General features: G+C 27.4%; 1 protein-coding gene across 8 annotated transcripts in view; it reads left to right on the top strand.

Moving 5' to 3' along the window:
* Nucleotides 1-15,328, top strand: part of LOC129605783 (protein spire) — a 162,380-nt gene that overhangs the window by 79,684 nt on the left and 67,368 nt on the right. For all 8 annotated transcript variants that reach the window (XM_055515779.1, XM_055515758.1, XM_055515723.1 and 5 more), the window contains exons 5-7: nt 3,044-3,108; nt 8,078-8,195; nt 9,199-9,275. In XM_055515779.1, coding sequence (XP_055371754.1) covers nt 3,044-3,108; nt 8,078-8,195; nt 9,199-9,275 — 260 coding nt within the window. The remainder of the gene's footprint in view (nt 1-3,043; nt 3,109-8,077; nt 8,196-9,198; nt 9,276-15,328) is intronic.

Here is a 15,328-nt window from a genome sequence, read left to right as displayed (position 1 = left end):
TTTTATGCTATCGCATTGAATAATTGTTAGTCAACATAACTTTGCTACAAAAAAAAACAATACAATAGAAAAGAATCACATAAAAAATTGCATACAGTCACGTGAAAAAAATTATTGAAATTCTTAGATCAAAGACGCATTGAAATTTGGGTAAGCTTTTAATTTGAAATTCAAAGATTATTTTATTAAAAATATTTTTCACAAACCCTCCAAAAATATTACTGCAGTGTAAATTGAACTACATTTTTAACAGTCTGAGTTGTCATACAGTCAGAACATCAAAGCTCTTTGTATATACTTTATTTATCGTTTTCAAGTTTTTTATAGCCAATGCCCTAAGACCCAGATATAAAACCCCTAAATAAATAAATTAGGTCTAAGGTAATAATAGGTCAGATTAGGTCTAGTCTAAGGTCATGTATAAATTTCTAAGAAATGACCTTAGACATTCATTTCAGCAGTCGTTCCTTGTCCTCTCTTCTCTGTCATTAGGGGACGAAAAAAACCATGTTTTCTTGATATTTCAAAAAAAAATTTACAAATTCATTTTACAATTTCCCTCTATACCTTATAATCCAATTGTTCATATTAGTGTTGCCGTGATTCGAATGATTTTATGTGATCAATACTTCAAAGAAACCAATGCATTATTCTTTATTAATCCCTTATCTTATAATGCTTATATTGATTTTAATATCGAACCACTTAAAGATCATTGAATAAAACTCTTAACTAAGTAATGGGATATATAATTAAATTGCAAAATTTTCCCATGCCTAGTTAGATTTGCTGAATGGGTGAGTTTGGTTGCGTTTATACAAAATTTTATTTGAATACCTCTAGGTTTTTTTAGACACCCACTATGCTCTCTCTTATTTGTTGTTCTTGTTGTTCTTATTTGAAAATCTACTGAATGCAAAATATTTTCCAATTTGTTGTCTTTATAATACATAAACTTTATATTCTTTTATACAAGTTCTCCATTAACAGTTACATAGCAAGATTGATTTTTAAAATTCTTATCCACATATTAATTAACTCATTTACGAGTACACCTTGAGTCTACCTAAAATTGTAGATATCCAAACGTTAAATACGAACTTTTATTAAAATTCGAATGATCGCTTGCATATACATTTTAACGAATGTATGCGCTCTATACTATAATTCAAACTTAATTAATATGTCAAATTTTTAGAACTTCCCCCCTTATTCGCATTGACACTATAATTTTTCTCTCACTGTTCGGCAATTGTATATTTTTGCTTATACACCCAATTTATTGTAAATTATCGGTGTTGTTACAATAATCAAACTCATATAAATTTTTATATTGGAGGGAGAGCCATAGAATTTGTATATTGTTTTACATAAAGTCAAACTAACCTAAAAAAGGCATGATTTATAAAAAAAAAAAAAGCAAAGCAAAAAAAAAATAAATGTTTTGTAATAAAAAACAAGGTATATACAGTCATAGTCATAAAAATAGGAAAAACAATAAGAAAAGCTGACAATTGAAAAAAACGACATCCCAAGTTCGTTAATTTTAAATGGGTAATTGTTGAAAATGTAACCGGATAATAAATAGGTTTATTTTATTTATTTTTTTTTTGTATTTTCTAGTGTATTGATTAATAATAATTAAATTATGACTTTACTGATTTTTCAATTTTTCTTTGTTTCCATATATTTTGAACATTTTAACGATGAAAATTATTTTCAGTCGATTTTTTTTTAATTTAATTGTTTTGTGTGTAGATTTTTAACCCTGAACCTAATTTTTTTCGCACAGTTGGTGTTTATATGTAAATTAATAAAAATATTAAAAAAAAAATGTGAAGACAATTCATACTTATTTTCATTTTGTATTACAATTATGACAATTTAAATTCATTATTTATGGTTTTCAAATGTTTTAAAATTAGTTTTACAAGTTTTGGAAATAAAAAAAAAAAAATTCTCATACTAACACAATGCGGTGTTTTTAAAGCTAATCATATAGACGCACAAATTTTTGAATAGAATTTGAATAGAAGAACAATACAAAAAAAAAAGTTGCGGTAATTTTTTTAATGATCTTGACATAATTTGCTTAAAAAAGTCAATTCGTGCAATATGAAAATGATTACAATCAAAAAAAGAAAACTTGATTCCTACAAAGTAAATTATGGGCAAAGTACTCGTAAATTTGTATATAGGAGCCAAAAAGAATTGTGTAAACTGCCCTCACTTGTATAAACGGTAAACTTTCATTAATGTGTTTGATAAATTAAAATAAAACTAATAAAGGTTAGTGGAGGAAGTCATTAGACTTAATGACAGCTGTACTCTGGTCTATCCCTAGACCCATAGCGTGCAAAAGAAGTGCATCTGAGAATTTAAAAACACTGCAATTTGCAGAATATGTGATTCGTCAATTCGCTTTATTGAAAACTTTTTTTTCTTCTTCCCCCACGTCGGGGAGAACTCTTTTTACGTTGACACTAACTACATTAGCGCTATACCTAGGTCTCTAACAAATTACAACACAGCAGCCCCCTCAAGCCGTGAGACTTCCATCAGAGACACAAAGCTCCTCCCAAGACATTTCAGTTGTAAGCGAGTCAACGCTTCGCGTTCTCGCAATAAGCTGTTATTGTTTCGTCCTCCTCCAGTCAGATACGACAAATCTTATTCACCGCCTTGTTTATCCTTTTTGGATGGATCATCGTGAGGTAATTTGCAGTGAGTACACACACCAATAGCCTTAAATCTAAAAGATCAATTGTGGTCAGTTCCCTTCTCCAAAGGGAGACAAATTTTTTTTTGGAGTGACACAGGTCATTCAGGGCACCCAGGATCTTTGCCCTCCTCACCTCAAAGCAGAGCTCCGGCCCAATAAAAGGTGTTGTTGCTCCTCTACCACTAGCTTCCTCATTTAAAAACCTTAATTAGGATAAGTTAGAAAATATTTTAAGCATTTTAATTTCTTTATTTAATCTAAAATTAAAATTTAAAAAAAAATATTTAATAATAATTAATTTTTATTTTGTCTTCATTACAGAAATTGACGATGAGGGTATTGAGAGAGATTCTGAAGATTGTGAAGATTTAGATTTTATAATAGAGGTAAGTTTTTATTATTTAATCATTTTTCAGTTAGAACTCATTCTCGTAATATGAAATTTTTTTTTACAATATTTTCTATAAAAATATATCTGGAACGGCATTGTGCAAAAAACACGGACAGTTTTAGAGGAACTAAGAAAGTAAAAGTAGCTTTAAAGACATTTTTAGAATGAAATTCTTTTCACTTAGGTTGAATAGTTCATTCAAATTTACATCCTTCGAATAACTTCCTTAAATTGCCAACAATTTGGAATCTCTATGCCAACAATTTTATGTTTTCACTTATAAACTTACAAAAAAAAGAAATTGTTACTGTACACACGGATATTGACACAAGAACAAAATTCATTACTTAACACCTTCATATACGTATGCCGCTAAGTGTAAGAAAAACCCACATCATAGCACAGAGAAATTCGCATTATTTTTAATGGATGAACAACGTCATTAGCATTCTTTAATGCTAAATCTTAGATTTTCACTCAAAATAATTAATTTAATTTTTAAAGAACTTGATGATCGATTAATGCCACTGATAATAATCTAATCTGTAATACAAATCTTTTATATGTACAAATTAATTTACAAATTATTATGGAGATTTTTAAATCATTATTTTTTTTTTTTAAATTCATTAACCATTTTGTTCATTAAAAAATTATTATATAGTATATGTAAGCTAAGCACGATCAACTATAAATAAAATTCTAGTATTTTAGTTGGCTAAAAAAAAACCAGTAAGTCAACAGATCCATTTGAACTATGCTCTCCGTATGTGCAAGTTTATTCTTCATTTAAACAAAAAAAAAAAATCTAGCACAATGTGCTTTGCGCGATTACACATTCAAAATGTAGTTTTGTAGTTCATTGTAACTTTCTGCGCCTTTAACTATATTAAGATAAAATGATTGAAATGAACAAGTTATTCACATACTTGTTGCTGGTTCCGTGTTGTTATAGAAAAGAGATGTTATATAAAATAATAGTTATTGATTCTGCATTTTGTTCGCTTTTAAAATATTCAATCTTGTCACTATTCTCAAAACGAAATTAAACATTTTTCTTTGATTGCATCTTATATATATATTCTATTAGCTTGCGGATAATATTTAATTATAACTATACATGTATACAAATAAAAAAAAAAAAAAAACAATTTTATTTCAATATAGAAAACTGGTTAGTATAATAAAAATCTACCATTATTAACAAATTTAGCATTCGAAAGTAGTAATTTTATGAGAGCACACATATAATTTCTTGCTACGATTAAATTCTAGCTATCATATTGCACTTTATTTATGAAAAAATGAAATTAAAATTAGAAAAAAACTTTCGTAAAATATAAAAATTAATGATTTTTTACGAAATATTTTGTTAGTTTAAATGATTTTAATGTTTTATCGTAATTGAAATTTCATTAGAATCTTTTGATTTTATAATTTTAATTATTCAGATCCCTACTTCTTTAATAACACATTGAGTTTTCATCGGCACAAACAAACGTAACTTGAAATAAGTTTTTTACAAATCAAATTGTAGATGGCTATCAGAACAAAAAGGCAACTCTTTCGACCTGTTCTCTCTTTTTCGACGTTCTCTGCTGTACTTTGCAAGTTAGTTAATAAGTTAGTTAAAGAAGGGAGGCGGCATCCTCAACACTAGGCCAATAGAAGGCTTATCGAAATTCTTCCACTACACACTTCTCTCCGCTTAAACCATTTAAGTCTCTTGACAAATCTCAGCAGATCACCCGCAGGCACCTCCGTTCTCCAATCCATCAAATCAATATCCTCCCAAAAAGTGTCTCATCCACCACATCAGAGTGGGTACTCGCAGTGGTACAACTGGGAAATGGTCATCCAAAATCCAGTCGTTAAAATGCCTACCGCAATACTGAAATCCTCCCTGCTCCATTAAGGCAGTTCTTTCATTATTGCACCGTTCCTCCTCGAGCACAGGGCTATTGTCGTTGCACAAATTCGAGCGCCACCCTAAAGCAAGCCCACTCTCTCTACAGTTTGGTTATCTATAATATTTTTCAAATCCACCCCTCGCCTTCATTTTGCAAGCTGTCTTTGTTAGCTTTATTTTATTTTTCTTATGAAGCAACTACACACACAAATTCACGAAAGACTATACGGTATTGAAAATTCCTCCGTAAATATCACGATATAATTGAAAAAATGACACCGCCAATTGGTACTTTACTTAATCATTTCTAAAAAAAATCATTTCTAACTGTACATATATTTACATTTAAATTTTTATTAAATTATAAAATATTTAATAATTTTATCCACTTAAAACATTTAAAATCGTTTAGGTTTAACCTATAATAGTTTTTACTTTTTGTATTTACAATAGCAGCAATTCCAATCATTTTCGGCATTCAATTCTTTTCCTCTCATTTACAAATGATCTTTTATTTTCCAATTAATTTAACATCATCTGAATACAAACACATATTTTAATCATTTTATTTCATATTTCTTTTGCATAAAACTTTTCAAACAAAAAATATCATTAACATTAAATTATAAAATTCATATCACTAATATTCCATTACTATTAAAATCAGAATCCAATGCACAAAATCATTGAAAAACTTTTTTATTCCACTATTTTTAAAAAGATGAAAGAAATTATTACATCCGTTACTCTTTATTTTACATACTAGAAGTTGGCACATTGATTTTTGTCAAATATATGTGTAACAATATTAAAGTTGAAATATGAAAAATTTTTACAACAAAATAAGCATTTGGAAAAGATGTCATAATATAGATCAAAATTACCAAATGAAAATCACTGATTATTGTGATATATAGTCCAAACTATACTAGAATCATGAAACTTACACTAGTAGCACCAAACGTTAAGCAGTACTAATTTAGTACTATAATTGAGTAAAAATTAATAATTTTTTCTCAATTTTATTAAATGAACCTATTACAATTTGTTAAAAACCGTTTTTGCACAAATTTATATCCCGATTTTCCAAAATCGGGTCCGACAAAAAACTTGGTAGGTAGGTACATTACATTTCAAAAACACAATCACAGGTATTTTGATGGGCTCTTTAATTTGAAAGTCAGTCAAGAAAGCCAAAGTTTGGTCAGACTAGGTTGACACAGTTTTCAAAGGGTAGACTTCGACAAGGTAAGACCGCTATGATACCGTTGGCCCAAGTTTACCCCCAAGTGAACCAGTCCGAGTTCTTTATAAACCGATTTAAATCCCTAGCGTTCACATTCGCCAGGTCCGTAACTTACAGGAAGAAATGCGACCAAAGGAACCTCCGCACAGAACATAAGCACAGCAAATGAACCATTATCTCCTCCTCCTTTTCATCACAACAGCTCCTGCAGAGATCGTTGTCGAGGTATTCAATCCTCCTAACATGCTTGACGATCAAACAGTTCCTATTTATAGTCCCAATCACAGATCCAAAGTAACCCCGAAGAAGAGGCATCAGATCCGCGGTGCAACACAAATTTAGATTAGGCCAAAGTTGTCGCGCTTCAAACTCCAGGTTCAAATCAGTTTTTCTATAGCTGATTGCGATGATGGTTGCTTGTATCATTTGAATTTTACACATAAACTTTCTTAGAAATTATTCAATAGTCGGGAAATCCGATACATTTTTTTGTTTTATTCTTCGTCTCTAATAAAATTTTAAAAATGATTTCATTAATTCAAGTTTAATAATAAAATAAAATCATCATACATGAAATGAAATATTATCCAAGTTATTTGTTGTTGCCTGGTGATGGTGGTGATAATAAAAATGTTGTTGTTGAAGTTTAATTTAATATCAATTTTTCGCTTTGATGCTTTTTATTGTATATTTAAATAGCATTTATTCATCTCGACTCTGTTGATTACAACGTATCAAATCATATAACTTTTTTGTAAACTTGGCCAGGTGAATAGGCAAAAATTAGAAAATATTTATTTAAAAAAAGAAAAAATTCAAATCCAAAGAAGCTAGAAAAAACAACAGAAAAAAGTTTTATTATATGCTCTGCGGTTATACGTTCCTTGTACTGGCATTGATTTCTATAAAGAGCATCGCGTTTCTTTTATATCATTAATCATTTACAAAAAAAAAATTAAAAAATCGTTTTTCTTTCATTTTTTATGCATTAAGGTTAACAAAGTTATTTCCATAATTTTTTAGTTTAATGTGCGTAACACTAAAATTGTAGGCATCAAAAAACCCCAAAAAAAAAAGAAAACACTTTAAAACATTCACTTGATATTCATAAATAGTGTACCCTTTATGATGCTGTAATGCAAATTCTCATACACCTATACTTTGCATGTATTCAACGGAAATTAAAATAAATTTTAATAATAAGTGTTTTATTATTAAACTGCGCCTATTGAACTTCTCATCCAACTATACTATGATGTAATTCCTACATGCATTTTGAAAACTATAGTCATCCTTCTGTTTATCCTTTCAACTTTTCATTTTTTGTCAATAAATTTAGAATTAAATATCAATGTTATCAATACTTTTCGTACAATGTTATTGTAGTATCTGTGTCAGATATACTACAGGCAGAATCGGGTATCAGTTTTTGAGCCCCGCTTGTGAAAATTGCTTCAAAATATAAAATTCTCTTAGTAAAGTCAATTATTTCTCCCACTTTTCATTTGGAGGTAGTAGATTTCCCAAAAATGCTTTAGATTACCGTACTACGTTCAAAAAGTATAATAACACTATTAACTGCTTTCTGCCGTAAAAAGATTTGTAAGTTCCCGAAAACATACATAAATATGTATGTTTGTAAATTATATCCCGAGACTTAGACATTGGGTAGCCAACTAAAAAATATTAGATTTTAAAATATGGTTTTCATTCTCTCAATTTTCAATCATTAAATACTTCAGTCGAAACCTTTACCAAAAATATATTTAAAAAATTTTAAACTTAAATTAAATTATTTTTATATTTTAGGCTTGTATACCAAGAGTTCAACCATCTGTACCTGAAGATCATTATAAGGCTGTTTGTCGTGCTTTTGCTACTGAAGCTCAAGATTTAAGGACATTTTTACAAAAAGTTTTTCATGGAGGTACATATGTGAAATGATTAAAGATTTTAATGAAATCAATTTAAATTTTCTTACTTTATTCATTTTTTGGAGAAATCGAAAGAACGAGTTGATTTTTTTTAAAATGATTGTTATAACAAATTGTCAAAATATAAACCTACCAAAACGTCAATTTAAAATGTTGAAACAATATTCTTAAATATTTTGAAAAATTTCTTTGTTAAGTGTGGTCGTGTTTGTGCAATTTATTTATTTAATAAAGGTGAATTAATTGGTTCATCTTATGTGCACCTGGGCGCGCAGTATATTTTATATGAAAATTTTAATTTCTCTCATTTTCCATATTTTCTGCATAGCTTTTTTTCTCTCTTTGAAATAGTTGCATCACCTTCCACTTTAGTACGGAGGTTTACGAAAATTTTATACTTTAAAAAAAGTGGCGTAAAATTTCATTTAATATTTTAATGAAATGAAATGAAATGCAATAATACCAAAAAAAAATAAGATTACCACTTTTAGAGATGTGATGAACCTTCACGAGAGAAATGAGAGCGTAGATCGTTTTAATATGACGTACTATTCTGCACCTTAACAACCCATATGATTAATTTAAATTCAATAGCATACTTAATATTTCTATATTTAAATCGCATTTGTCGTGAAATTATCAATGAAAACTTCAATAATTAATTAGTTTAAATAGCTTCAGCTTTATCGAATTTCTATGTTCCAATATTTATAAGAGACAGCCATTGTTAGATAAAAATTCCATTACAATAAAAAAAAATCTTATCACTTTCTTGCAATATTATTATAGAAGTAGTTATTGACAATATAATTTTTAAATGTTGATTATTATGGCAATAACTGCACAGTATTTGCAGTATAACAATTATTGTAAATGTTCTCCAGTAATTCAATTTTAAGTACCTTTTTACAAATATTTACAATTAAATGCAATTAACAAATTTAATTATTTAAAAAAAAAAAATTATTATCTCTAATATATTTTAAAATTTTCCAGATACCCAAGCACTTAGAATCAAAGCTGACGCTGTTGACTCAAATCAAGAACTAGATAAATTAGGTTTTAATGATTGGGTAAGTTATTGATTTTACATAATAACGAAAAAAAATAACAAATTATGACAACATGAATTTAAAAATTTTGTTTGATTGTCTTTACCCTTTTTTTTTTCTTTTCCATATTCAATTTGTTACTTTCTTATCTGTCATTTTGTAAAAAAAAAAATATCTTTACTAATTGAAAATTGAAAACATTTAGGTCAACAAAAGTGTGTTTATATATTCGCATTAAACAAATTGATGTTTATGAAAGCGTTTCCATCAAAAATTGAAGTTATTTCTCTCTCTTAACTTTTTTTTTTGTTGGTTCCTTGTTTTTTTGTTCTGTTGTTTCTCCAATAATTTTTGACAGCTATTATCAGTCATTTGTGGAGAAAACAAAACAAAAAAAAACGACATGATTGTTCTTTATGGTTGATTGTTGTTGTTCTTGTTGTTATTTGTCATTACTGTTTATTATTTTATTTTCGTTGTACAACTCTTTACTTATTGTTTTTTTAATGATTCTATTTTCTAATTTTATGAAATTTTCCATACGAAAAAAAAAAATTAAAATTTTACTTTGAGTAAAAAAAAACCACATTAAAATGCCGATTCAATTCACAACGTGTTATAGTTATTCTCATTATAGATGTCGGTATATGCCGTGAGTTTGTATATACATATGCGCCATCTATATGTATAAAGAAGGTACCATAAATATGTGATAAATATTATGTTGAACACATTATGTGCGTAAATGAAATGAAAAGCCTTTTCAAGGTAAATTTTTTTTTTATTTTTCCTTTTCAAATTTATTTTTCAGTTATATACGTTCATATTTATATACGCGCGTTGTTTCCGTTTATGTATGTACAATATGAAATTGTGTATGACGTGCCATTTCAAGTGAACTTTTTTTTATTATTCACACATAATTTATCTACATAATGATAAAAGTTACATATAATTTGTTTTTGAAGAAATACCGTCTTAAATTCTAGAATATATTTATAATTATTATTAAAACTAGGCATACGATACACGCATATATTTTAGATAAGAACGTAGCATTGAATATAAAAGTGTTATTTAATTAAAACAAAAATTAAGTATAAAGCTGAGAGAGACGCCTTCGTGTAATTTCAGAAAATATAGGTCGATGGTGAAAATGTAAAGTGAGAACGTGAAAATATTTATTTTAACCCGCTATACTTCAAAAATTGGAACCCATTTTAATATACTCACTCATTAAAATCAGACTTGCTTATATTCACCCTACTTAATTTATTCAGATGTATACATGTTATCAGCACTTTTTAATTACATACTTCCTATATAATATTATTGATAATATCTCAAGTTTTAATATTTAATCACATAAAATATTTTATTAATTTTTAAAAGATATATTAGATAAGTACATGTACTTGTACATATGTCAACATGAGAATAAATTTACGATAATAAAATATTAAATTTTTCTCGTAAATAACAAATTTTTATCAGTGATATTAATATAAAGTATGACTCGAATTCCAATATAGCTTCGAATTCAATGCAAAGTTTCAAAAATTTAACAAAATTTCAATCACGTCCGAAAAAAAAACGAGAAAGGCGAGAAATGGTTACACGAAGCATTTTAGTGCCCATTCATTTCAGTTGCATCTGTATTCTCTTTTCTATCCATAATTCGATTTTCGTATCTGTAATTCGATTTTCATGATACGCTTTTCTTATTTACAAAAATGGAAAGGTTGTACTATACAAATTAATTGGTACTACCTTACCATATTTCCGAATACGATAGTCGTTTCACGAAAATCGAATTATATAGTAGGGCCCCTGGAAGATAAAGTGCTTGTTTTAATATTGAATTGTTTTCAACTATTTTCTGTGGTTAAAGTTCTGCAACTTGTCATCAAATCTGAAAAATTTATGATTAGAAATAATTTCGACGACATTCTTAATTCACAACGACATACAATTTGAAAATAACTTAATCCTCATTCAATTTTTGCAATATACACCTGGTAACCTAATTAAAACATACTATTGTAAAAATATAGAAATACATACATACATTTATATTACAAAATAACAATGATTTTCAAGCGTGAATAAATAAAATTGTTATACATTATATTCATTAATTTATTAACAAGTTTTTTGCATTTCCTCTTTTTGTTTTTTTGCTCTATATAAACCGCCTTTACTATTTAAAATTGTTTAACTACTGTATATACTGTATACTAACAATTTCCAACAAAGAATATTTGATTTCCTGCTGTCAGCCAGCTACCTGCATTTATACAAATTATAATATTATTATTGTTATTGGTGGAGATATCTGATCTAGCCCAATCCATAACAAAAGTTAATATTTATAAATGAATTAACACACACATATAAGTATATACATATCTGCATGTACAAAAACTAATACAATAAAACATGAAAAAAAATGAATTTATTGACCAGAAAATAACAGGTGAAGCATAAAATCTATGCTATTATCCCAGGATAACAATATGTGCTACAACAGCTATAAAATAGCACTATACATACAAATTTTTCATATTAACTGTTAATATTTAAAAAAATCATTGAATAGTTTTAAAATAAAATATTTTAACCTTATGATGGCTAGAGATTAATATAAAATATTGCCATTGCATATAAACTCCATCTATTAGCAAGTAGTTAGCCCCACAACTTTATTTTATTTAAATTTCTAACTTTGTGTATACATAATACTTTATGTATACAAAATTACACAATTTTCTACTCGTGGGCATAATTTGATTATTATTCGTGTTCATATATCGTAAAATCTTGTTTAGTTTAAACGAGAAATCTAAATTTGATTGTCCGAATATTGTACCTGCCCAATTCATACTAAAATAATCAGCTTTTAAAATTTCACTTCATTACTAATTATATGCTTGCATAAAGCACCTTTAATATTTGAAGAGTCAATTATGATGATTCGATTTCATATAAGCATTCTCTCTATAGGTTTGTGAGTCTTCATATCTGGTATGAGACTGTCTCTCTAAAAATAATAATTTCAGTTATTAAAATTTTTGTTTGTTTGAAATTAATGAAAATGGACTTACTACAATTTTCTCCTATAGCATGAAATATCTCAATTTTTTTAATTATTCTTCAAATTTTGTACTTATGCATTTTGTGATACTTGTCACACACCATTAACACTAAGTCAAAATTATCTTATAAAGTTCCAAATTGCGTCCCAAATATGGTAAACGCATAAGGTTGACGATTTGTTTTTTTTCTGTCTCAAAAATTATTCCCAGATTTTGCTTAAAATTTGGATTTTCATAAGTTTTTAGAAATTTATTTGTCACTCATCCCCTTCCGAGTATCTAGATGTATCCATCGAAATTTGCTTAATGTGAATTTAAAATCTTCTGATTCTTCGACTCTAATAAAAAATATCCCAATCAGTTGAATCTACTAAAATTTGCAATTATATTGCTTTCTTTAATATTTCCTTAAATACAACATTCGATTTGCATATTAACCATTTTATTATCTAAGAAATGGAAGCCTGGAACATTTTATAAATCACCTGCCTTTCCTTTTTTATGGTTCATATAGAACAGTTTTGCCATAAACTTTATGTATACAATGCAAAATTTACCAATCCTAGAAATATTTCTTATTTTGTGGTTAAAATTAAAAATGTAAACAATTTACTGAAGAACATAGAATGGCTATACGAATCCACAAAGTTTTAGTTCTGAATAGCTATGTATGCAAAAAATTTTCACTTAATTTTAACATTACAATTTATTCTTTAAGGTTTATTCAATTTTCAAAGATATTTTTGCAAGAAATTTAAAAAAAAAATTGAATTTTAAATAAAAATCCATTTTTCTATTTAAAGATCAAGTTACCAATATCTACTTGTCTCTGCAAGCATGTACATACATACTCATATAAAATTTGCAATTGAATAATGTTTTTAAACAGGTAAATTATTGATTCACGAGAAAGAATTGTGGTCATTATTTTACCTGATGATTTACGAATATAATGGCGTTTTTATGCAATACAGAAAAAATAAATGCATTACAATTATTGCATTCAACGTTAAAAAGAAAAAAATTAAAGTAAAATAAAATATTTTTCAATTCAACTAAGGTTCAAAAGTTTAACTGCTACTTAAACCTATTGATTCTTTTAGTTTGCGGTTTTTGAATGTCAATGAAACAAACAAGAAATTTTATAGACTTTGATATTATGCTACGACAGTTCATTTTACAACCATCTTACGTTAAAATGCGATAATAAAATTGATAACAGTCGAAGATTCAATTTAAAATTTTAAGATTATTATCGTTATTTGTACACAAAACTTTTTCTACGCCTTTTGAGAATTTTGACAGCCTTTTCCGTTTTCTTATGGCCAGTTTGCAATTACTGAAAATTTGAACAAACCATAAAAAAAGAATTTTGTACCATAAAAAAAAAAAAAAATTACTTATATAAAAAAAAGCAAAGGCTCTGAGAGAATTGTCAAACTGACGTTTAAGCCAAAATAACGTTTGACTATTGAAAGAATCTGTCATATATTTTCTCAATAATTGATGTCAAATTTCCTTAGCACATAAAACTATGTTGATATAAAGAAATCTATTATCTTGTTTATATGGCAGCATGCGTACTTGACTTCAACTCGTCTTAAAACTCAAGAAACGTTTTTACTATGTCAATTTAAAAGCCAGAAAGTTATGTTTAACTATTACATGTCAAGTCAAGTAAGCAAAATGTTTTTGATTGACTTGAGTGCGAAGCCGACTTCAAGCTAAGTAACGTTTACATGGACATAAAATATGGACATATAAACGGAGTATATGTTCTAAAATCAAAATTTGGACCTAATTTACAAATTTTCCAATGATTGAACCACCTACTTGAGCGCAATAAAAATTTTTGCATTATTGTTGCACAATTTTCATTGGAAAAATGACATGTTTATTGTAACAATTGAATTATGATGCCAATAAAATACCTTATCACTCTAATAAAGTACAGCTTGACAAAATGAATATTTTCAATGGTATAAGAGAATATAAAAACAAAAACAATTCAAATAATTTCAATGAAAAAAAAATGCCATTCTACCACATACCATTAAATAAATATTTAAAAAAAAATAAACGCGCGATTTGATATTGAAAGATTCCAATAAAACTACAAAGTTTAACAAAAAAGCATATCTCACTTTAGCAAGGGACCAATGGATAGTATTTGCAGACTAAATTTTCAAACAAAATTTTAAAGTGCAATTCTGGGTCTCTGTATAACAATTTTTCTATTTTCTTTAAAAATTTTTGATCTTACGTGCAATATCTGCGTAGAGCTATGTGGCCTCTCCAGAATGAGAAGAGAATGGAAGTGTTGACTGAGTATATTGTGGGTGATCTCAGCATATCAGTTCTCTCTTACTAAGACTAATATCTGGATCTCGCTCTACCTTCATAAATTTCGTGTTATACAAAAATAATGTAGACTGTAGACATATGAACAAATAAAAATTCATTAACAGAGTCAATTTATCATACCGACAGTTGTAATATAATTAATTAGTACATTTTTTCTACAGAAATTTATTAGAAATATTCCAAATATTATAAAAGGTTAATAAAGAGTTTGAAAAATTCATTAAATGCACATAATTATAATGGTATAAAAATAGTCGTTTAATGAACTTCATTAAAATTACGGGCGCCTTAAATACGAAATATTTTAGTAATTTTTTACACAAACATGCTTTTTAAATAACGCGATTGAAATTATTTTGCTATTGTTATAGAAAAAATTATTGAACTCAGATCATGCGTGATCTAATATTTTCTATATATTGATATAATTTATTTTATGAATTTATTGAGATTATTAATGTGAAAAAACACACTTACATACATACATATATTTCTGCCTATTTTTAGTAGATATCAACTTCATTTCTATTTTTATTCGTATTTGTTCGTTCAATATTTCATTGGAAAGTTCAAATATTTATGCACTTATGTTATTGCATACTTATTTGACATTCT

Source organism: Condylostylus longicornis, unplaced genomic scaffold (genome assembly GCF_029603195.1).
Source record: "Condylostylus longicornis isolate FDR11 unplaced genomic scaffold, ASM2960319v2 ptg000002l, whole genome shotgun sequence".
Lineage (NCBI taxonomy): Eukaryota > Metazoa > Arthropoda > Insecta > Diptera > Dolichopodidae > Condylostylus > Condylostylus longicornis.
Note: the sequence above shows the minus strand (reverse complement) of the source record. Positions and strands in the feature narration are given on the sequence as shown.